We start from the raw sequence: 24,383 nt of genomic DNA on the forward strand, positions 1-24,383 counted from the left end.
ATATCTCCAAAGTAGCCCCCTAAGTTGTTGCTCCCCATCCCTGCATCTCCTTCTGTGTGCAGAACTCAATAGAACGGAGTCTGTCATGACCATCAATTCCAGCTTATTAGACAGTCATATCCCTCCCCTCTCAGAAATGCCTTGTTTTTTATCTCTAGTGGAAAATGGCTCAGCTTTGAACAAGAATAAAAGTAAAAAGGGAGGTTTTTATGGCTTAATTTTACAGGAGAATGTTCCTGTTCTCAAAATGAGCATGGGCTCAGTCTCGTGCAGTTGTGAGTTCTCGAGGAGCTTAAACACAGAAGGGCTGGTCCCAGAGTGTGACTCCCAGAGATCCGTGTCCTCAGCCCTTCCCTGCAGAGGTGAGCAGAGAGGCAAGTGCAGAGGCAGACATCAGGGCAGAGGGGAGGGAGGCTCTGGGAGGGTCCCAACTGTGGCAGAACTGGGGCAGAGTGTGTGGGTGGCCCAATCCTGGAAAATCCAGGTGCTCTGGGAGGGCATCTTAGCAGTGCAGATTTGGGAGCAAAGTCCACCGGGTCAGTGCTGGGTTGCCAGGCCAAGAAAGTGGCTGGACTCTAGAGCAAAAGCTCTGGGCATGGGTCCAGAGCAGTCCTCTCCCACACAGCGGTTGGAGGCATGTTCTTTTCAAGGTGACTCAGACTACAGCGCAAAGCCTTCTCCTGAGTTCAGTGTCTGCAGTGATGAGGATGGCATGACCAGGAAGGATGTAGATGTCTTTCTTGACATACTCTTCTTCTTCCCTCTTTTTGCCCCTACCCTTCAGCAATGTACATTCTGCTTCATTGTGGAGGTGAAAAGGTGTTTTGGGGAATCTGAAAGGGAATTTATTCAACAGATACCAATGGAAGACCTGCTGCTTGCATCATGGTGTGGGGCAGTGGGCAGGAGGGTGTGAGCAAGGCCAGTCTGTGCCCTCACAGCTGGTGGTATAGGCATGGGGTACCGCCTGACTTGGTGTGCCTAGGACTTTCAGTGCTGAAACTGGAAAGGTCCTGGGCAAACTGGGATGAGTTGGTCACCCTATGTAGTCATGATGGTAGCAAGGGGATGTTTCTTGTGGCATCTGCGGGTTGGGAGGGAGGGGAAGCTGGAAAACATGTGAGATATAAGAGCCTCAATGTTGTGGAGAGAAGCCATCTGAGTGATCCTTTCCTCCCACTTCCTTATTCTGTGACCAAGACATAGAGCAGAGAGGGAAGGTGGCTCATTCATGGTCACACAGCAAGGTGGGGCAGAGCTGGGAACAGCACCTGGGTGACTTCATCCCCTTCAAACGCTTTCCCTAAAATAATCCCCCCACATCATCTTCCTTATCCTGCCTGCCCCTCACCTCTCTGCTCTGCTTACCCAGGGCCACCTTAGGTCAGGTGTTGAGAAACTGAAGGCTGAGGGAAGGTGTCTCCTGATGCCAAGAGAGAGGCCACAGCAGAAGCATGGCTATCGCCAGAAGGCCCCAGCGGTCCCAGGAGAGAAGAGAAAAGAAGGATTTAAGGAGGTCAGGGCATTTGGCCTGGAGGGATTACAGTGTAAAGAAACTGAGCACTTCTGGAGACTTCCAATGTGAGGCATTGGGGCCATTCCTGCAGGAGGAGGGAGCACGGGAGAACAGGAGCCTGCTGGCGGGGGGAGGACCTGACTCTCCTTCCAAGGGAGGAGGTTTGTAAGAAAAAGGAGCAGTCCGACATCAGCGGCAGGCACTCAAAATGTAGGCCGTAGATAAAATAAGCAAGCTTGTTAAGTTTGTTTCATTCCATAAACATTCATGGAGTGCCTACTAAGTGCCAGACTGTAGTCCAAGGTTAGGAGACAGCACAGTCCGAAAGCAAAGTTCCTGCTGTCAGGGGGCTTCATTCTAGTAGAGCGGGGCAGACAATAAACAGGTTTGAATGTGACGCCCTAGAAAGTGTGTTCGGCTACGTTCAAATGAGTTTTCCTAGGAAAACTTTATGTTCAAAAGTCTTTCATGCGAAAATTGTGATCAGCAGGGCTTAGCTTATTAAACAAATACAGCGTTTCATTCTGCATGGAGAAAGACCATCAGGAGACCAGCTTCCAGAGACTGGCAGCTCAAACCATCATGGCTGCTGCCGGGAGGAATTAAAATTGGTTTCCTCAGATGGGGGAGACTGGGCACTATGTTCAGAATTAAGAAGGGAAGAGAGTAGGGGGAGACAGTTAACCCCCATCTCTGAACACCCTGGAGATTTGGAGAGTGAGGCTCTGGGAACGCAGAGCAGACCCCTGGGGAAGTGCAGAGATACAGAAGCCAAGTCTTCATTGCTGGTGGAGTTCAGCAGGGAGGACAGTGAACTTGTACCGATCCACTGGCCTTCTTGGGAGCTGTCTATTATACTTTATATTAAAGAAGAATTCATGTGCTATTTGTTTGGCCACATATGGTATTACTTTTTAAATGCAATTAACAAATGGTGTGTGTGTTAATACTCATCTCTGTCAGTTTCCGTGCCTAGGGAAAGCCCAGCTGCTGGTCTTGATCACCATAAATAAATACTAGCTAGAGGACTTATTTGACTGTCAACCACAAATCTTTTCATTGCTGTTATGAAAATTGTAATCACAGTTTTCTTTTCTAAAATATTGAAAAAGATCTGATGAACTTCAGAAGGCATGCCAGTCTTTCTCCTTCATTCAAGTTCCTCCCCTCACCTCCCTCTCTATTTCCTTCATTCTTTCATCATTGTCAAATCAGCTGGTTCCCTCCTCTTCAGCCACAGCACTGTTCCTTTGGACCCACAGAACCCTTGCACGACTCACTTTTGCATGCCATTTAAGTTTCTGATCCAACCTCTCTTCCTCAGAGAGTCCTTCCTGACCACTCCTCGTACAACAGCTGCCAGGGTACCATCCCGTTCTCTTGCCTAGAGTTTCTTTTCATCTTAGCACTTATATGAAATTGTATTTTTTCTTCCATATTTATCTGTTTCTCTGTCAAAGCATAAGCTCCATAAGGACAGGGACTGTGGGACTATGTCCACTTCCTGCTGTACCCTCAGTGCCTGTAAGACTACCTGCCTAGAGGAAGATATTCAATATATATCTATTCCATTAAATGCACGAACAAATGAATTCTACACCAATCTATTAACTTGGTTTTATTAAAATCACAAGTACGAAGTAGATTTGGGAAAAGACTCAACTCTTTCTTTCCCTCATTCCTCTCTGGCGAGAGAGAAGGAGAGCTGGAAATAGAATGGGAAAAGTTTCTGTAAATTTCTGGTAACCATAGAGACACTGATCTTAGTTTATTAATCTCATGCTCTTAAGCAGGCTGGGGCCCCATGGTGATTTCTCCAAATTGCTCAATGCTGGTTATCCTGCAGCCTTCCTCATTAAAGAAGAGCAGGCCCATTCCTATTCTGCAACACTTTAATTACTGACGAGCAGAAGCCCCGTACAATTATGCTCATTATTGCGTGTTCTGACCTGGCTGCACCTCCCACTCTGGAGCAATGGAACATGGTCACCAGCCCTAAACCCCTGGAGCCTTCAGTGGGAACCCTCCTCTCCAAACCCAGGGCCTGGGACAGGGCTGTGATTGCTGCTCCATTCTTTCATTCATCTACACGGAAAATGGGAGCTTAGTGCCTTCTAGAACAGCATTTAGTGTCAGGCAGGGATGGGCACCAGCAGTGGTCTCCTGCCCATAGAGACTATGCCTTCGGAGGAGGGAACTACCCTCAGGAGCCATGGCACTTTCCATTGTCTGGCCTCTCATGGGGTCTGATTTCAGAACTGTGTTCCTCTTCATATGGGGAATACCTCAAGTCCTCAAGAGACCACCAAATGGCTTCAGGGTTTCAGCAGAGCTAGGGGGAAATGGGCCAGTTAGGGGCATTCTCTTTCATGGCCATTTCTCCTTCAAGGAGAGATCCTGGTGCAGGTGTCAGAGGACCAGAGTTGGGATTCTGTCATGGTAGCTGACTGAGAATGGAGCCATAGGTGGGAACTCAACCTCTTTGAGCCTCAGTCTCCCCATCTGTGAAATGAGGTTGGACCTGGTCCTTCTACTTTTTCCTCATGTTGAGACTGTTTCTAGCTCCAGCCCTGTTCTGGAAACTGGATTTCTGTGATGAGCGAGAAGCAGGAGAAGTCGCAGGCAGTATGCCTTCTGGAGTGAAGGGAAGTAGATTCTGGCAGTAGAAGCCTCTGGGAGGAGGCATCTTTGTCTCCCGAGGCTGGGTGCCTGAGGTCTGGCCTCACCTAGGTGTTGGCTGCCATTTTGGAAATACTACAAATTGACTTTGGTTGCATTTCCCATTCTACTGGATTTAGAAACATTAAGTCATTCTTCTAGTAAACAATCGGGGACTACCTGCCAGCTACCATGTGCTGTCCTAAGTGCTCATGGCATTACTGTTCAGCTGGCATAGTCACTGACAAATTCAACTCAGGTGTGGGGTGAACTGGTTTCAATGCTTGTGGGCCTTACTGCTGGACATTTAGGGCTCATCTTAAGTGCATCAAAGAAGGGGCCCTTGGAAGAATCTGGACTCCTGAGCCCTCCAGCAAAGCTGGAGCCAGGACACGGGGTGGGTCAGCTCCTGAGGTGACTAGCAAATCTAAGTGCTTGGCTATTCTTTGCAGGTGCCGTAACCTCTCGTTTCCTGACAGCCTGCCGGAGGTGAGCATCGTGTTCATCTTCGTCAATGAAGCACTTTCGGTGCTGCTGCGCTCCATCCACTCAGCCATCGAACGCACGCCCCCGCATCTGCTCAAGGAGATCATCCTGGTGGATGACAACAGCAGTAACGGTGAGTGTCAGAGCTTCCCAAGGCCCAAGCCCTGCTTCCTGGCTGACATCGAAGCCAATGGTTCAACATCGGGGTTCACATTTGCTCAAGGCTGTCTGTGGCTGCTTTTTCTCTGGAGTATAGATGAGAAATTCATGGTGGCCACTGCTTCGGAAGGTTCACTGCATCTGAGCACGGCCTCTGCATCCGAGCATGGCCTCTGCATCCTAGAGGGGTCTGGTCCTTAGGCTTTTTCTCACTGGCTGCCTACTCTCCCCTCCCATATTCCAGTGCAATATGATAAGATAGAAGGCCCTGACCTCCTACCCTACCATGTACACAGTGAACATGTCCAGTGACTCTTTTCCATGATGCATCATTTCACCTAGTAGGGTTCCTCAGCCTCTGCCTGGAAGATTGTTCACTGGTGTTATGTTAGCAGTGGTGGTGGTGATGTTGGTGCTGGTGGTGATGGAGGTTGTGGTGGTGGTGATGATGGGGATGGGAGTGGACATGTAACTCAGTGACAGCAGCAGACCTGTCAAATGTCTAGCCTCTTTGCTGGATCCCCTGTTCCCTGTTTCATCTGTCCTTAGCCAGGCCCTGGGTGGCCTGCAAACACCTCATTGAGGCCATGACATCACTAACTCTCTTTCTCCAGCACTACCAGCCACCTCTTCTCCCTGGTGCACATTTCTTGGTCTCTGGTTCTTTGCACCCCCGTGTGCCATCATATACCATTCTAGACTTAAAGACCACATTTGGAGACAGCTGAAAAACCAGTGTTCTTGACAGGACCATTTATATGAATGTACTTCTGATAACGCATGATTTCTCAAAATAGACTTCTGGGTCGCTGTGTCACAGAAACACTGAGCTTGTGTTATCTTTTGAGCTTTCTCTGGTGTCAGGTAGTAAATTTCCTAGTGAATCAGTTGCTGTAATGAGAAGTTCAGATGGGCAATTTGTGATTTGTTATCAATTAAAGCTGAAACACATTGGATAATTGAAACGTATTTAATCTGAGAAAGCGAATCTTCATTTTCATTTTATCATCATATGGTAAGAAGCGTGGGAGCAGTGCTGTGAGGGGATTTTAGAAATTTCTGAAGGGCACTGCTGGAGAATCATTTGATTCTCATTGTTCTGTGGACATGAAGAAAGGAAAAGGCATCAAGGATGCAAACAGGCAACATAGTCTTAAAGGTAATTGTGTATCATGAGGGAGACAGGAAGGGCTCAGCTCCTGTCTCTGATGGCTGCCTACCATCATCTAGCCTGGGACCCAAAAAACTAAGGCCTAAGAAAACTCCCATCCCCTAGTGACTAACGCCAGACAGCCTGACTAGCCTGCCCCACACACTCTATCCCTGGACTTCACCTCGGCCTGCTGATCCTCCTCACGTCTTACATTGTAAGGAGGCACAGCATGGAAGAACCAGCATTCGAGGATGAAAACATCCCCCAAGCAAGAGGCACAACTTCTCACATAACAAGAGAGAAGAGAATGGAGCACTAGGAGGAAGAAATCTCAGAGCCTTTCATTTCTTCCCTATGGTGAGAACCTTATCATGTCCTTAAGGATACCATTTGGACTATAAGCCATATGGAAAAGGCTGATACTGAGTTTGAGAAATTTAGATAAGGAAAGTGAATCAGATATAGAGGATTTCCTATTTGAACTTAAAGAGTTTGAACTTTATTTTGTAAATGGCAATAGCTGTCTAAAGCTTTTGGTCAGAGGAATGACGGGGTCAGAGCTGGGCAATGGAGGAATTTGGGCATGCGTTATGATGTTGGCTGGGGCATCTTGAAGAAGGGAAATGGATGAGAAGGCTATTGCAGCAGTAGAGAGAAGTCAAGAGGCCTGAAGTCAGGGACAAGTTATGGGCCTGAGAGGTATTATGAAGGAAAAATCTGTTGGACCATTTGACTGAGAAGCCATGGGCAGGCAGGCCAACAGCGGGGAGGTCAATGACAGCTCAGAGTTTCAAGCCAGGGTGATTTAGAGGGTGGCGGTGCATTGCCCCAGAAGAGGCAGGCAGCAGGAGCAATGCCCTGGTGCAGTAGTCCATCATCAGGGATGCAGATGAGCAGCACCCAAGAACTTTCAAAACCAAAGCTCTAGAGCATTGTGGTGATGGTTCAGTAAACTATCTTGATTGTGGTATTGGTTACACAAAGCTGTACTTGTCATCACAACTGCATCAAGCTCTATATGCACACCCAAACCAGTGCCTGCCTGTATAAGGAGAAAGCTGAACAAGCTCTGTGGATTGTAGCCGTGTCAGTGGCCTGGTTTTGATATTGTGCTGTGGTTGTGTACAACGTTACCATTGGGGAATACTGGGTGAGGGGCACATGAAAACTTCTTGTACAATTTTGTGAATCTATAATTACTTCAAAATATTAAGTTAAAACAAACAGCTCTTCTAGGAGATTCTAATTCAGTGAGTTCGAAGAGGGTTCTAGACATCGCTGTTTTAAAAAGCATTCTTTTTTTTAATTTTGATTTTTTTTGAGATAGGGTCTTGCTCTGTTGCCCACTCTGGAATGCAGTGGCACGATCACAGCTCACTGCAGCCTCGACCTCCTAGGCTCAAGCAATCCTCCCACCTTAGCCTCCCGAGTAGCTAGGACTACAGTTGCATCCACCATGCCTGGCTAATGTTTTGTAATTTTTGTAGAGATGAAGTCTCACTATGTTGGGCAGGCAGGTCTCAAACTCCTGGACTCAAGCAATCCTCCTGCCTCGCCCTCCCAAATGTTGGGATTACAGGCATGAGCCGCTGAGACTGGCCTTAGAAAGCATTCCTAATGATTCACAGGTCTGTTAGAGAAGCTTTAGTTTCAGGAATAACATGTGGCTTCACTTTTGAACGTATTCGGTGTCCAGTGCATAGTGTTAAGAGCCAGAGCTCTGGATTAAAGCCTGAAGTCATAGATTCTGGAACCCTCTCCACCATGGATGATAAGTGACCATGGAAAAGTCCCTCAGCCTCTCAGAGTCTGTTTCTCTCTCTCTGGAAAATGCAGTTGATAAATCTTCCTTTGCTTGCCTCGCCCGCCTGCAGTGGTCACATCATGTGTGACTGTGAATTGATCCCTGTCACTATTACCCTCCCTGAGTTCTAACCCATTTCCAGGAGGCAGGCACATAAGCCAGCAAACTGCGTGGCAGGAGCCCCAGAGGGGAAATGTGGGAACACGGATTTGGAGTCTCATGTGTGGAGTACTTAAAGCCATTGACTGGAAGGAGAGGAAGTCAAAAGGGAAGTGGAAAGAACAGGAAGTTAGAAGCTTGAGAGAATACTGAGGGTAAGATACGTAGGCGTCGGGAGGAAGAGCGTTAGCAGGTGAGAGAGGAGGAACGCTCCGGAGAATCTGGAAGACAGCACAGTCTCTGCGGACAGAGAGAATTTCAGGAATAAGAGAACTGTCTGTTCACACAACCCCACAGACAGGTGGAAGGATGAGGAACCTGAGCAGAAGCCACTGAGTGTGGAAGGGACAGACCTGGGAAACCTCAGCGAGAAGCTTTAGTGGAATGTTGGAGATGGGGGCTGTCGAAGCCAGATGAAGATAAAGAGCAGGCAGTGAGGGAAGATTTTTCCTCGAGGATTCTTGACTGTAGAGGAGAATCACAAGCTCAGGCAGGAACTGGAGCAATGTTTTCCAAAAATAAAAATTAAAAATTACCATCTTCTACAGCAAGAAATAAAGTTACATCATGACCCAGGATGACACACCCACTCACACCCATACACACACGATGGGAACATGACTTTTAAGAAACAATGCTTACCCTTGTAATGTGCCAAGCACTCTGCTATTTTCTATTATATTCTGTTCTGTTCTGTTCAATTCAATTCTATTGTATTTTATTGTGTTCTAGTTCTCTTTTCTTAAATGTAGGTTGTTCTCAAGACCCTGAGTGCATATTAGAATCACTTGGAGGGCTTTTAAGACATTCAGGGCCCAGGTTTTACCTCTAGTGATTTAATGGGTCTGGGGAGGTGGGCACCTGAGGCCAGGGTTTGGAGCAGGGCCTCTGAGGAGGAAGATGGGATCCAGGGCACAGAAGCAAGGATTGCCTCTGAAAATAAAGGAGTCGTCTTTCTCCTGCCCTGTGAGGGAACAGGGAGGCAGCAGGAGGTAACATGGCTGTGGTGATGGGTGCCTAGAGTCAAGCATAGCAGCAGGCTCAGTGCCTGATGGCCGACAGGGCCAGAGTGGAGGCCGGACATGATGGGAAGGGGCCTGGCCCTGGCTAGAGTTCCCATGTGGAATGGGACAGGGAGGTAACCAGGAACGGGGCTCCTTGACCCCGGGCTGAGCTGAACTCACAAAAGGGGAAGAAGAAACATTAGAGTGAGCTCCTGGAGGAAGTGGCGGCTCTCTGGCCTTAGGACATGGCTAAAGGCCCCTCGGACCTCAGCCTGACTTGGAGGAAAGCAGCTGTGGCCAGACCCTGTGCAGGCTTCATGTTGGGGGCTGCTTCTCTTGGCCATCTCATTCCGCGCAAGACTTTCATGTTTTTCAAATCAGGCCAACTCCGCTCGGTTCAACTAACGTTTCTGTAGTACCAGCCTGGGCCAAGGGAAGGAAGGGGGTGACGGATCAGACCTAGTCTCTGCCATGAGGAGTTCGGCAGATAAGTCTAAAGTGGGGATGAAATGTTCTAAGACTTGGTTTCCAGGCTCGGTTCTGCTGCTTTCTGGCCGTGGGTCTCTGGGCTTAGGTTTTCTTCTGTGCCGCGATGGGACATCAGGCCCTGCCTTGCCTGTCTGCCTCACAGAGGCACTGGGGATAAGGTGAGGGAATCGGAGTGAAAGTTCTGTGTGAGCTTCTGGGTGCCAAGGGTGACTTAAAATGACAGTGATAATAATAACAACAGTAACAATAATCATGAGAACAGCTGACAAGTAGCCACTGTTGAAAGACAGCTGTTTTGATGGGAAGAGGGCAGAATTTGGCATTCAGCCAGCTTTTCCGTTCCAGCTCTTATCTGACTTCGTGCTAGCTGTGTGTTCTTAACCTCTGCGAACCCTATTTTCCTTATCTGTAAAATTGAGATGTATAATTCCTACCTCAGGGGTTGTTGGGAGGCTTGAATGAGATAACATGATGGAAGGGATGTTGGTGTTTAAAACTAAATTACGCAGCCGTGCAGAGCCATCCGAATGTCTTCCTTACTAAACCTTCCTTCCCAGGTTTCTATTACTAGTTCCGTGCATGCTGGCGTCTCATGTCTCCCCAAGCTCTCTTCGGCCACACCTTTGCTTTGGGTCAGGCCTGTGCTTCCTCAAACACAGGAACAGGGCAGTCAATCACTGCTTTCTTCTTCCAAGCCTCTCTAGACCTTTAGCTCTCACTCAGAAGCTAGGGACTGAAGGCTCTGTAAGTGGCCGTTATGTAGGAGCGTGAATCCCTGTTCTCTGTCTCCTTAGCAACTTCCTCAACAAGCTCCACTTTTTCAGGGGCTGGCTCCGATCTATCACGCTGTCACTCTGCTGCAGCAGTCTCAAACTTTAGCGTTTGAGCTTGGGTAAAAATATGGACATTTGGCAGTGTGTGGTGGCTCATGCCTGTAATCCCAGCACTTTGGTAGGCCAAGGCAGGAGAATCACTTGAGCCCAGGCATTCAAGACCAGCTGGACAACATAGCAAGACCCCGTTTGTATATTACTAAATTTTTATTTTTTGAATAATGTGGAGGTTCATACCAGGCATGCCCTGGCCTCAGGACATTTGTACTTGCTGGTTTCTCCATCTGGAATGTTCTTTCTATTCCCTCCCCCCACCCTGCTCCATATCTGCACAACTTGCTCCTTTTCCTCTTTAGGCCTTTACTCAAATGCCTGCTTCTCACTAGGGCTGTCAGTGAATCACCCCATTTAAAGGACAGCCCTCCTCCGTGTCACTCCTCACCCCACCCCTTGTTTCTTTTCCTCTGTATCTCCAAATGCCATCTGACATACTGTGCTCACTCATTTACTCTCCCCTAATTATTTGCACATTTCCCTCCCCCAGTGTGTAAGCTCCAAGAAGACAAGGGCATTTATTTTGCCCCGTGAAGCATCTCCAGCCCCTAGAATAGTGCCTGGTATTTGTAGTTGTTCAATAAATATGGATTTAATGAAATAATTTTGAATCTGTAGATCTGGGGCAAGGCCTGAAACCTGCATTTTAGCATAGCTGCAGGGCACTCTGATTCTTTGTGAGTCACTGTTCTAATTGTTGTCCTCCATCTGTGCTGCAACTGAGGAGCCCGGGACAGCTGCCTCCGCCTCAGCTCCCCCAGAGCTAGCCTCTGGCTGTGGGCACCACTGGGTGGAGTGTTTCTTCCTGGGCCAGGGTCCTTGGAGCTTCTCTGTTGTATCCCAGGGATATGGCATAAATGTAGGGTGGAGTGCAGAGGAGAAGGTAAGTTTCTCTTGCTGGTCTGAACTCACTTCCCATCCTCAGAGTCAGATGATCAACCCTGAGCCTCCCTGCATTACCCACCCTCTACAAGCATTCCTGACAGTAGTGGCCAGGCTCTGCCTGCTCTGCAGCTCGAAGGCCATGTTTCCCTCCCCTCCTCATCCTCCTTGTCAAATCAAGAAAATGGTGGGAGCACAGCTCTGAGCCTGCTGGTTTCAATTACCACACTTTTCAGCAAATCCCAGTGGACCAACGTCTTTAGCTGGGATTGCATGATTCAGCCTCTACAGACTTCCAGAGGGAGGGAAGCACCAGGATTTTCAGTCAATAGAGGCATCTCTGCCTTTGACTCTTGGCATTCATTGCTTCATTCTTTCAGTCCTTCAACAGGTTTTTGGTGGCCACGTGCTTTGCGCCGAGTGCCTGGCTAAGCACTCCGGGAGCTTGTTCATGTGGCACAGGTATCCCCGTGCCTGGCACAGAGCGAGTGCCCAGTGAGCGCAAACCCGCTCAGGCTCCCTCACCAGCTGTCCCAGCTGTTCCCTCGCCCCATCTCACAATTCAGCCACTTCCATTTCTGAGGGAAAAAAAAAAGTTTTCTTTGCTGTAGTCAATTTCTATTTCCTTTTTGAACTCATGTCCTCTTTTGATAAACATAAAAACCACATACCCTTCTTTTATGCCACTTGAAATTTCAAAATTAATTTGAATTTGTGATTAAAAGCACATCAAAGCAATGGTAATATCAAATATTCTTTTAAGAATCCCATGCCCTGGAGATGTCTGTCTGCTCTGGGTTGGCAGTGCCTCACCCAACCTGAATCCAGCCCGACACTTGTCTCCTGCTGCCGCTTTCAAGCAAGGCAATGGCTGCTTCCCAGCACTTCATGTGCTTGAAGGCTGGATCGAATCTTCTCTGTCTCCCAGGCCAGGGATCTCCTTTGTTCATTGACCCAGTCTTCACGCTGGTCACGTTTGCTAGAAACCTCCCATATCCGTTGCCAGGAGAAGGCATACAACTCAGCGGGCCTCAAGAGATGGGCAGAAGGAAACTGTCCCTCCTGACAACAGCGTCAGATGGGCAGAACCCAAGGTCAGCCAATTAATCCTAGCTGGCTCTTGGGAGGAAACTGCGGACCTACATTGGGCAGAAACCTGCCAGTGTGCCACTTCTTTGCATGGCAGAGCTGAGCTAGGGCCCCAGGTCTTCTGACTCCCACAGAAGACCACTTCCTCCAGCACAGGCAGTCTCATCGCTTTGTCCAGTGTGCACTTCTTCTTGCTTGTCTGCACTGTATGTGGACATGGTGGCCACAGCCAGCCCATCCTGGTTTGCTCCCTTTGCTGGGAATGAATGTCTTCCACTCCCCCACCCACTTTGCTTAGCTCCAGACTTCCAAAGTCAGCTTTGCTACCACTGTTTCCAGAAATTCCTCCATGGCTCTGCCCCCAGCACCACCCCAGCTGGATGAGGGGGTTGGCCTCAGTGCTCCCATGCACCCTGGCTCCTCCTTATCCTGCTGTATTTTACCTGGTTATTGACTCACTAAATTACAGTGAGTAGTTTAGGTCAGACTAGCCAAGGTGACCAGTGTGACAGGAACATGATCGTGGTCATCTCAAGACCCCAACAATAACTAGCCCAGTGTGCCACTCATCATAGTCACTCTATCAATTTTGTTGACAAAAGAATAGTCATGATCTCCCAGGGAAGTAGATGTGGTCACCATCTCCATTTCATAGATGAGGCAGCTAATTCTCAGAGAGTCTAAAAAGGAAAAAAGGGACCAGGCCCAAGGCCACATAGTCAGGAAGTGCTGGGACAGGAATTCACATCCAGGCCTGCTGGCCCTGGACCTCGTGTCTCCTCTACTCTCCTGCCCCTGGAAGCCTGGGAGGCATCAACATGGGCACCTCCTCTCTGGTTCTCTCCTGACAGCCAGCTCACCCCATTGCTTCTCAGGGAGGGCAGACCAGAGCCAGGATGACCGCCACATGCACTAAAATGGCAGGTCCAATGTAGGTGAGCCTCCTTGGCCCTCTCTTGGGTACAGTGATGGCTGGGGTCCTGCATCTACTTTGTTGGGGGCAGCAGGCAGGCTTGGCCAGGAAGGGTTCCCCAGGCTGGTTTTCAGGCTTCCAGCTAGGCACCACCCAGCTAGCTGCCTCTGGCCAGGGCTGGAGTTTGACCCCCACTTCTCTAGGCCTGATCCTGAGACTCAAGTGACCCCCAGTGCCCCTAGATAGAAAGAGTCCTGACCAGGCACCCCCAGCTCATTGAGCACTTCGTATGTGCCAGAGTTATTTTAAGTACTTCACATAAATTAGTGCCATACGGTGGTGGTGTGGACCATTACCAATGTCACCTGATGTAACAAGGAGGCAGACACAGAGAAGTTAAGGAAATTGTCCAGAGTTACAGAGGTGCGATTTGACTGTCTGATTTCGGAGCCTACAGCCTTTACCATTAAACAGGCTGCTTGTCTCTGGTGCCCCATGGATCTCTGATTCCAAACAGCTTATTTGAATTTTGTCCTCATCCCTTTTCTCCATTCCCTCTGGAGAGAGAGCTGTTGGGCAGCAGGACCAGTGAGTTAGGAGACAGAAAGGGAACTTCAGAGAAGGGTGTGTCTGTGTCCTAGCCTCGAGCTTTGCCTGGAGATTTGCCTGGGGTTTCAGTAAGAAGGAGAGATGGGTTGCCTAGAGGCTTCCTGGCTTCTGTTGGGTGAGAGGTAGTTGAACAGTTGACAGCCGTGCTTTAGGTCACCTTGTGAGAGGGAGGCAGCTTCCTATTCCCTGTGAAATAGGGAGAAGTTGGCATGCCTGTGTGAGTGTGCATGTATGTGCATGTGTATGTCTTCACATCTTTTTACATGTATATGCAAGTACTCTGTTCATGTGTGCACACATACATGTTTCTTGTGTACGTGTGTATTGCATTACATGCATGTAACACATGGTTGTGTGTGTGCCTTGCATGCATATCCATGTGTTCATATTCATGCATACAAGTGGGTATGTGCATGTGTGCACACATGTATGTGTTAATGCATCCATGTGAGCACTGTGTTCATGTGTATATTGTGTGTCTGTGAGCATGTTTGTGGGTGGATGCGGACCTGTGTGTGTGCACTTATGCAGTAGTGTGCGTGCATAAGCAGCATATGCAGCCACATAGGCACGTGGGCTTGTGTGTGCTTGTGTGAGCAGTGGTGTTTCAGTCCCCACTAACAATGAGTTGAGCCTCTTTAACCACCCACTGCTACCTGGAGCCACCTTCAAAATCCTGATGAATGACAAATAATTGCACAACTGTGAATCATTGTTATTTTTAATTGTGGTAAGAAAGTCAATGTAGTGATGAAATAGAATCAGAGCTCCCCGGATTGCCTGCCACCAGCTGCTGGGTCCTTCCCCACCCCCTCCAGAACCCCCATTATCCCTTGGCCCAGAGCCTGCCTAATCATTGTTTAATGTTTCAAAGATTCTGTCCTACACAAGAGATAGTCATTCCAGGCTGTAAAACTACCAACAGCTTTGCATGCAGCTGGAATAATTGCAAAAGTTAAAAAAAAAAAAAACAAAAAAAAAACAGAGGAAAAGGATGGTCCAACAGTATTGTGCTTTATGGAGCTTAAAGAATCCCATATAGCTAATCAAATTACAACCAAGACTCAGGCAGCTTAAAGGTGTTTACACAGCAAGGCACATGGGCTGTCAGCCCATTCAGCCTAAGGCTCCTTGCCACTGCCCACCTCTATGGCTTTGACCAGTGCAATTAGGCTGGCTCACCCATAAGACTGGCAGCAAATACCCAGCAACCTTGGGGTGCACACTGCCCAGTACCACCTGAGTCCTGGGTTCTCTTATTATTGCCCCTTACTGCCTGGGGTTGCCTCTGCTTGCCACATCCTATGCCAAGCCTGAGAGTTCCTCTTGGGCATGGCCACAGCTATGTCTCCTCTGGTGATGTCCAGTAGCACCTTCCCAAGCTCTTACTTATATGACTCTTGAGTTTCTGGCTACTCTGGGTATTGAACACCCATCTCTCCCTGTTGATTGAAGCCCTGACCCCAGGCCTGGGCCCTGCTTTGGCCAGTTTCTATGGAAGTAAAGTTTCTATGTATATAGACATATATATAGCTACAGATATAGATATAGATATAGATATAGATATAGATATCTGACAGATTCAACTGATTTGACTGTGTCCATTTCTGAACCTACCTCTCAGCTGCCACACATGATTCTATGCCAGGGTACCCAGGCCAGGGGCACATAGGGGCTAAAATAAAGTCTGTGCTGTCTATTTGCTAAATCATGCATCCCAGTATGAGTCTGGGAGAAGGCCTTTTCTAACTGGGTAGTCCGGAGAAGGCACCTTTTGGCCAAGTACATCAAGGTGCTGCGTGCTAGCAGCGTGGCCAGTCCCGACCTCTGCAGAGACTCTGCAGAGCAGTATCATTTCTTCCCAGTGGGTGGCCTTGACTTAACAGCGGTACAGCAGCCTGGGATGACTTCCCTGTACCTGCTGGCCAGCAACCCCAGCTTTCCTCAGCCTCTGAGTTGGTCCTGCATTTGGCCTGCCTCTGTTTCCTGTCAGTTTGCTGTTCTTTGGTGGAATGGAATCTTGCTCTGATGCCTGCCTCATCCCCTTAGCTGGGCTCCAGCTTCCCAGCTAACCTTGGTCAATCCTCTTCCTTGAGGGGCTAGACTCCGTTCCCTGTACCACCAAACTGGGGCCCTGCTCCCATGGTTTGATCTGCCTGGCTTCCTACATCATGGGGGCTGGGACTTCCCACTGCTAAGCTCCTCCTGAAATGAGCATCCTTAGTGATGCCTGGGTATATAGGCTCTTGAGAAACATGCCTCTTTGTGGACCAGCCCCAGGACTCAGTCCGTTTCTGCAGCTCTAGTCCTGTATGTTGCCAGCCTCTTCTCTGCTCTCACCAGCCACTCTGCCGAGGTCCCAGCACGCTGCACTGCTGAAGCTGCCTGCGCCTGGCAGTGGTGTGGGGAGCTCATCACTCCTCTTGGCCCCTTTACCTGATACAGGAAACTATCTTAGAGAATCAGGAACTCCCCAGCATGCTACCCTGCTGACCAAAGACAGCACCTGGGAGGGCAAAGGGCCTTCCTTCTTTTTGCTCATGAGCTCTCTGTAGCAATCTACAGCAAGAGGGCTTTGTACCATTTTGCTTTACGGACTAGCCAAGGTGACCAGTTTTTGATAAAACTGGCAGGAATCAAATACAAAAAAAAAAGGCCTTCTTCCCCTGATCAGCTGTGTGACCATCTGTCAACGGGGAAATCTGCAAAACTGGAGCTGAGTGTTGGGGGTGAACCAGGAGGGGTGTCTCTTGCCCTCTGAGGGGCCCTGTTGCCAGCCACTGGGATCAAGCTGTCCCTAGAAAGGGCCAGGGAGCATTACTGAGGGCCACAGTGCAGCCAGCAGGAAAAGTTTCCTTGTTCATTCTTGGCCCCCAGCCTATCTTTCTCAACAGCTTGAAAAGACAAACTCAGGTGCAGACAACAGGCACAGTTGAACACAGGGCACTCCTTGTATGCCAGGATCCTCCTTCTGCTTTCTTGAATAGTTAAAAAGTTCAAAACTCAAATGCTTCCTACTGATATTAAATCTTTGGAGTATGGAATACCTTCTGGTGAAATTGATTTCCTGAAAGGCTGCCCCAAACCACGCAGTGACCCAAGTGTCCTCCAGTAGCTTCAGAGTCTCAGTGCTCAGCAAAATGTGGAGCATGTGGATGAGAGTTAAGTGCTGTAGCCACCCCAGCTGCTGCGCATATCTGTCCTACATAATTATCTTTCAGAAGATGAGCACCTCATTGTTGAATGGTGAGGGCGGGAGGTGGTGCTACAGACAGCACTAGGAGTTGGCAAAGCTGGTGCAAATGACTGGGTCTGAGGGTCCCACAGCAGGTATTGGCTCACCTATGCTGCATAGCAACAGAAATCTGCTCTCTCCCGTGGTGACTGGGAAGCCAGTTTGGGTTGGGGATGCTTGCTTGTTCTGTTTTTTGCTTTTTCTTCTTTCAAAAATGAGAGCCCTAATCGACTCTCAGGAGACCTAAATTGGGAAACCAACTCAATTTTTTTCAGGAACGGTCTCTCCTCTCTGCTCAGGCCCACGGGGACTTGCACCCCTTCTGCTCTTACAGTCACGCATTCATTTAACAAATCGAGTACGAGGCCCAAGGCTCTGCAAGAGGGAGGCAGCCGGGAACCAGCTGTGGTTCCTGCCGTCAGAGAATGATAGCAGGCAAGTAGACAGGTGCTCCAGCCCTCATTTGGCACAGATGCAGACTGCCCAGGTTCTAGATGATTTTAGGAGCTCATGTCCCAAGAGCTCATGGCATAAATAGAATTTTAGGAAGGAGAGGCAAGGGCAGCCTGTGGCAGGGTGTTCCAGTTAGGCCTGGTCTTGGGGTGGCTGCCATGAGACAAATCCTGAGAATCATATTGACACAAAGATTCTTATTGCACTTGTATTTTTTATATTAAAGTTTGCATGGTTTCATTTTGTTTCGTTTTGTTTCTTTTCTTTTTCTTTTTCTTTTTTTTTTTTTTTTTTTGAGATGGGATTTGCTTTGTTGCCCAGGCTAGAGGGCAATGGCATGATCTCAGCTCACTGCAACCTCTGCCTCCCGGGTTCAAGTAATTCTCATGCCTCAGCCTCCTGAGTAGCTGGGATTACAGGCATGCACTACCATGCCTGGGTAATTTTTGTCTTTTTAGTAGAGACGAGGTTTCGCCATGTTGGCCAGGCTGGTCTTGAATTCCTGACCTCAAGTGATCCACCCGCCTTCGCCTCCCAGAGTGCTGGAATTATAGACGTGAGTCACCGTGCCTGGCCAATTTGCATGGTTTCTAATAAAGGATTGAAACAGAAAAAAACACAAAACAAAGAAATGTCAGACTAGTGAGCAGGAAGGCTTTTTACCAGCAACTACTAACAGAAGGCTAGTTTTTCTGGATGGCCCCGTGGTTGACTCTGACCCCTTCTGTGCTGCTAGAGTAGAGGCTTGATTTGTAGCCAACCAGAGGGCATGGCCTGCGTGCAGAGATATGTGATTCTCTTTGTGTTTTCCATCCCTGGTCCCTATACTGTGACTTCCAGTGGCCTTCTCCAGTGGCTCAGGTGGTTCTCCACTGAACACCTGACCTACAACTGGGGTAGTGACCTGTTTCACTGTGTAGGTCCCTCCCACTCTAAGGGGCTTCCCTTAAGGGGCATTGGGCAATTTGGGGCAGGCAGCCCTAAAAACTAATCCAACATCCTCATTTGACTGGAGAGAAAACTGAGATCCAGAGAAGTTAAGTGAGTTTCCCAACATCACACACCTAGTTCATGGCAATGCCTAGAGACCATGGCAATGCCTGGTCCAGTGCTTTGCTAGCTAGACTCATTCATTCAACAGACATTCACAAAGTACATTCTCAAGTGTCAGCCATCACGCTCAGCACACCATTCTAAAGATGGATGAGAGAGAATTTCTGTCCCCAGTGAGCTAGTGGCCTAGTGCAGATGATAACACACAAATAAGCAAAGCACACAAAGCAAAGTGCTGAGTGCCATGAGTCACAGGTGAAGGGAAACTGTGCTGGAGAAGCCCAGAGGAGAGATCTCAGCCACTTTGGGAGGACTTCCTGGAAGAGTTGGCATTTGAGCTTGGCCTTGGGGATTGAATGGATTTGGGTAAATGGAGATAATGGTGCAAAAAGACAGAACCTGCCTTCGTTTTTGAATCTTCTTAATTGGGGAAGGAATCAACATGATAATTTACTAGGTACCTGCTGTGTTCCAAGCACTGTGCTAGGCATTTTTACATACAGCTTCTTTAATTTTTTCAGTACTTCTCCCCATCTTATAGATGAGGAAACTGAGATTCAGCAGTAACTTAATCCTAAATAGAGACAACTTGTTTGACTCCTTCTTCTCTCTTTCCTACAAATCCTGACCCAATGCTGTGTGCCCCATGAGGGCTCAGTGAATGACTCTGAGGACGGAATGGAGACAGAGACAGAAACATCGGGATAGAAGAGTTTTCAAAGTCATAGGGAAGGCAACACTCCTCTTCCTTAAACAATACATGGCTGAGCACAGAGCCATTTAGTATTTCTATTGTCAAAATACATGTCTTCCTCACGGATATATACACTCCATCTTCAGGCTGTTATATTAACCTAAGTGAATACAGACAAGAGCTATTTGTTTTAGCTAAGCATCTTTCATGTGTTAGCTCATTTTGCCCTAAGGACATCCATAGGAGATAGATCTTAGTATTATTAATACCACGTTCATTTCACAGATGAGAACGCTGAGGCTCAGAGAAGCTGCAGGTTACACAGCTGGGAATGGCAGACCCAGCATTTGAGCCCTAGTTGGATCCAGCTGCAGAGCCTGAGTCCCTAACCTTGTTCTATGCTCAGGGGTCCTAAACTCAGTCGCCTAACAAGGCTAGACAGTGTGAATATGGGAGGTGGGCTGATGCAAGGCAATAAGGAGCGGTGGAAACTGTGGTGAACAAAAGAATGAGCCCAAGCTCTGCCAAGAGGGGCAGCCAGCACTGTCTCCAGCCTATTGCTGTCCTGCGGGACTGGCAAGTTTTCTTAAGTTGGAAATTCACACTTTTATGCTTGGTGGGCTGCCACATGGGCAGGTCAGATATAGCCCTAGTCTGTCTGTCTGCAGCTTCTGCCACATTGACTCCCACTGTGAGAAGCAGAAGCTTCTCTTGAAATGCTTTTTATCTCAGTCATCGCTGTTGAAAACCCCTCTTGCACTGTTTCCTCCTTTCTCTTCCTCTGCCTCATAATTACCTGTTCTTCACATCTCAGAAAGCAGCCACTCCAGATAGGCTGAATTAACTACTTCTCTGTGCAGCTTTCCTTCATCATGCGCACAATTTTAGGGCATCATCATTGGCCATATGGTTTCATTCCACTGATTCAGGAAGGCTCGCTTCTGAGCTGAACAGCCCTTTCAGAAAAGCGCATGGTTTTGCAGTGGCAGTGTGGGTTCTGTCCCTGGGTTGTAGACTCAGATGCCATCCTGGGTGAGTCACTTCCCTGAATCTTGAGACATTGGAAGCAACTTGAATCAGGTTCCCTGGTTCAGGTCAGGAGTAGGAGTAGATGTGGCCAGTGCCTGAGAAAGCTGACCAGGCTGCAGAGGAGTCAGATAGAGCAAGGATCACTTAGGACAGCTTGTTAGTCAGGTGGGGCTCATCTTAGCAGGCCTCTCCCCAGGAACAAGCGCTGGGGGAAGGGACAGGACGGGATGGGACGGGGCGGGTGGCAGGGCTCAGTCCTACTCATGAGTTGGCTCAGGGTTTGGGCTGCTATCGTTTTGAGGTTCCATGGCTCGCCAGGCTGCCCTAGCTTTCCTAATTCCCTTCCCCCGTGTGGCTTCCTCTTCCTGCACTGTCTCTGACCCGCTACCCTGGGGGATGGTTGTGGAGTGTGTCTGCGGTGGCTGTGGTTGGTGTGGTGGCGGCTGCCATCTAGGAGTAAATAACCACAGCACGTCAGAGCTGAACAAGACCCAGGAATAGATCTTGGGCCCCATGCTTCTGTCATCCAGGGAAAGGTATGTGAGTTGGAGCTTTACAAAAGCAAATCTTTAAACCTTTCCTCACCTGATGAATTTGATGGGGTGACGGAAATAAATTAGAAATTAAGTAGGGGCTCAGAATTTACATGAGCTCCCTGCCAAACGGAAATTAAAAAGAGCATCTCCAGCAGGGTTAATGTTGAAGGTCAGGTGCCCAGCATCGTTGGCAGGGTGTCCCGACCCTGGTCTCGGGAGGAAATTGATGGAAGGATCCTGCTGATGAGATCGGGAGGTGCAGAGAGGGTTCTCCACCAGACAGTGGGAAGGAATTAACTTGTCACCAAATGACACTCACTGATATGACAGAAAATTCCAGCAATGCAGGGAAGGTTTTAATGCCAGGCTACCCAGTGGCAGCATTGACTCTCCACATTTCCCTAAGGAGCTTAGACATTGAAGAAAGGAATGTGTTTCTGTGCATTGGAGGAGGCCTCTGGCTAAGTTACAGGCCCGCTTCCTGTGGACTGTCTGTGAGCTTGTCTGTGTTGTCAAATTTCATTGGGCTTAAAAATAAGAACTAATGCAGAGAATCAAAGAAAACAAAGTTGTTTTCTGAGTGTTCCTGACCAGGGCTGCTTAAGCATGAGGCTGAGATATTGGCTGAAGTGATTTTATTTTCTCTGAAAAGAACATTCAAGGTTGCTGTTTAATCTTTCTGGAGTGAGTTCCCACAGTGTTAGGTGCCCAACTGCTGCCCTCTAGACCTGTGTACTCCATATTCCTATGACATGTGACTCCAACAGTGGACAGTGTTGCTGATTGCTGAATTCCTGAATTCTACTTGGCAGGAAAAACAAATCCCAGCCTCCTGCTTTGCAAATGAGATGGGTGGATGGATGCATGGATGCATGGGTGGAGGGACACATAGGTGTGGGTGGGAGATAGATTCTGTATTTTCTATTCTATGTTGTAGGGTTTTTATGCCCGCTTTAGAGATGAAGGGACTGAGAATCAGAGGAGCTGAGTCACCAAAGTTCTCGCTGCAAGATGGTGGCCAAGCTAGGATTTGTACCCACATTTCCCAGCTCCAGGTTCAATATGGCTCTCCTCTCCTTTCTTATATTTCCCACTAGACTCCTTTTGTTTTTACTTATGTATTTCTTTAACTGCCTTGTACCTAGAGACAGACTCACATGAACTTGGAGGACCTACTTATACAAGTAGATGGCTAAAAGGACACATTGTTTTTTTCATTCAGCAACTCTTTATTGATCACTGTGTGGGCAGAATTCTAAGTCATCACCCACCCTTCCCAGCCTTGATTCCTGGGAATTAGTGTATATTCACTTCTCTGAGTTATTCACGCAAATACTAATCTGAGTCCTGCTGTGAGGGGAATTGACTGATGTAATTAAGGTCCCCAATCAGTTGGTGAGGCCTGACCTAATCACATGAACCTTCGGAAGGCAGAGCATTCTGTAGCTGTTGGCGGAAGGGGAAGTCACAGAGATGTACTCTGGTGGCCTGAGAGAAAGCAGAGACCCATGCTGTGAACTGCCCATGGGACAGGGTGACAAGGGCAGCCTCTTGTTGCTAAGAGCATTCCCCAGATGACAGCCAGCAGGAAAGCACGGACCTCAGTCCTACAACTGCAAGGAAGGAAATTGTGCCAACAACCAGTCAATCTCAGAGAGGACCCTGAGCCCCAGTTGAGAACTATAGTGCTGGCCAACACCTTGATTTCAGCCCAGTGAAACCCTGAGCAGAGAATTCAGGCTCATTATATCTGGACTTCTGCCCTATAGAAACTAAGAGATAATAAATTTGTGTTGTTTCAAGCTGCTCAGTTTACAGTATTTTGTTATGCAGCAATAGAAAACTAATCCATCAACAACAGTATGCCAGGTCAGTGAGCTGTGTGCTGGGAATATGAGACTGACCTGGTCCCTGCTGTTACAGAGCTCCCAGCCTAGTGTGGGAGACAGACAAGAAACAAATGAAATTATTACAGGCCATAATAAATGCCTTAAAAGACATAAAAAGAATGGTATGAAATAAATCTAATGTGGGGCGGGGAGCATGCTTCAGGTTAGATGATTGGAGAAGGCCCCTCTGAGCTGAAAAGGGTGGAAGGAGAGAGCCATGTGAAGAGCATGGAAAAGTGTTCCAGGCAGAGGGAACAGCACATGCAAAGGCCCTGAGGCAGGAGGTGACATGGTCTCAGAGCCACAAAAAGTCCAATGTGGCTGGAGGATGGTAAGGAAGCAGGAGGATGGCTTGAAATGGTGTTGAAGAATTAGGTAGCAGCCTCGTCATGTAGGACCTTTTAGAATATTACTTTCAGTGCTTTCAACAAACAATATGCAAATGGGCATTTTTGAAGCTCTCTCTGGCTACTGTATAGTGAATAATTTGGGTATGGGTAAGAGTAGCCATAGGAAAATCATCTGGGAGGCTGTCGCGATGCTTCAGGCAAGGCATGATAGTGGTTCAGACTGTAATGGCTGTAGGGAGAGAAAGTGTGCATCTGAGATCTATTTGGACTTGCTGATGAATGTAGGGGGTGAAAGAAAGGAAAGAATGGAAGACAGCTCAGATTAGCTTGAGTGACCGGGCGAAGGACGGTGCAGTTTGCGAGACGGGCCAGACAGAATTAGAGGAAGAACAGGTTTGGCGAGTAAGATCCAGGGTGAAGTGCTGAACATACTTCACCTGTGAGACGGCCGGCCGAGGGAAGATCTTTGGCAGGCGTTTGGATAGATGGCACTGCTGAACAGAGCAGATACCCAGGCCCTCAGAAGAGGTCAGGACAGGCTGAGCCTGGCTTCACTGCATAGCTAGCTCCACGGTCATCCTCTTGAAGAATGGTAGAATACCCTGGTTACAACACAGCAAGGCTTCAAAGAACCAGGGCCTGGACCCCTGGAGTAGTCAACTTCCCAGACTCCCTCTGCTCCATGCTGGGGCCCCGAGTGCAGCCACAGACCCAGAGCGGAGGCTTCTAGGAAGGAGTGGCTCTGAGCTGACACCTCAGCAAGTTACTTCAATTGTTCTGGACTAGTGGTAAGGTGCATTAAGCACCAAATTATATAAACCTGAAATTGCAGTCTAATGTTGTTAAGGGGCCTGAGGGAGCTGGAGAAGAATGAGCGTGAATACGGAATCGTCCATAGGATGATCAAATCCCTGATTAAAATCACCTCCCTAGATCAAATGGCCTCCAGAGAAAGTAGAGAGTGCCTCTGAATCCTAATGGAGCATCTGCACCTCTGGAGGGATGTTTGGCCAGACTATTGCTTCCTCTCCAGGGCCACTCAGTGCAGAAGAGCTTCCCACCAGGGTCCTGACACGGGGCTCAGGCATGCAGAGCAGCCAGCTAAACAGGCCCTGAGCCACATGGTGCGGGGCTTGTTCCAGCTTCTCCAGCTTTGTCTTGGAGAGGCTGTTCCCCTAGAAGCAGACTCTGAGACACAGATTCAACTGCATGCAGTTTATTCAGGAAGTTCAAGATATGCCAGTGGGGTAGGGAGATAAGACAAGGAAGGGAAACCACCAATAAGAGCTGCCAGGCACCACTGTGGGAAGAGCTTAATCCTATGGGGATACTCTGG

General features: G+C 48.4%; 1 protein-coding gene across 3 annotated transcripts in view; it reads left to right on the top strand.

Moving 5' to 3' along the window:
* Positions 1–24,383, top strand: part of LOC105488798 (polypeptide N-acetylgalactosaminyltransferase 18) — a 361,583-nt gene that overhangs the window by 193,628 nt on the left and 143,572 nt on the right. For all 3 annotated transcript variants that reach the window (XM_071075098.1, XM_071075099.1, XM_071075097.1), the window contains exon 3: positions 4,627–4,793. In XM_071075098.1, the coding sequence (XP_070931199.1) occupies positions 4,627–4,793 (167 nt within the window). The remainder of the gene's footprint in view (positions 1–4,626; positions 4,794–24,383) is intronic.

This window comes from Macaca nemestrina, chromosome 12, assembly GCF_043159975.1.
Source record: "Macaca nemestrina isolate mMacNem1 chromosome 12, mMacNem.hap1, whole genome shotgun sequence".
NCBI lineage: Eukaryota > Metazoa > Chordata > Mammalia > Primates > Cercopithecidae > Macaca > Macaca nemestrina.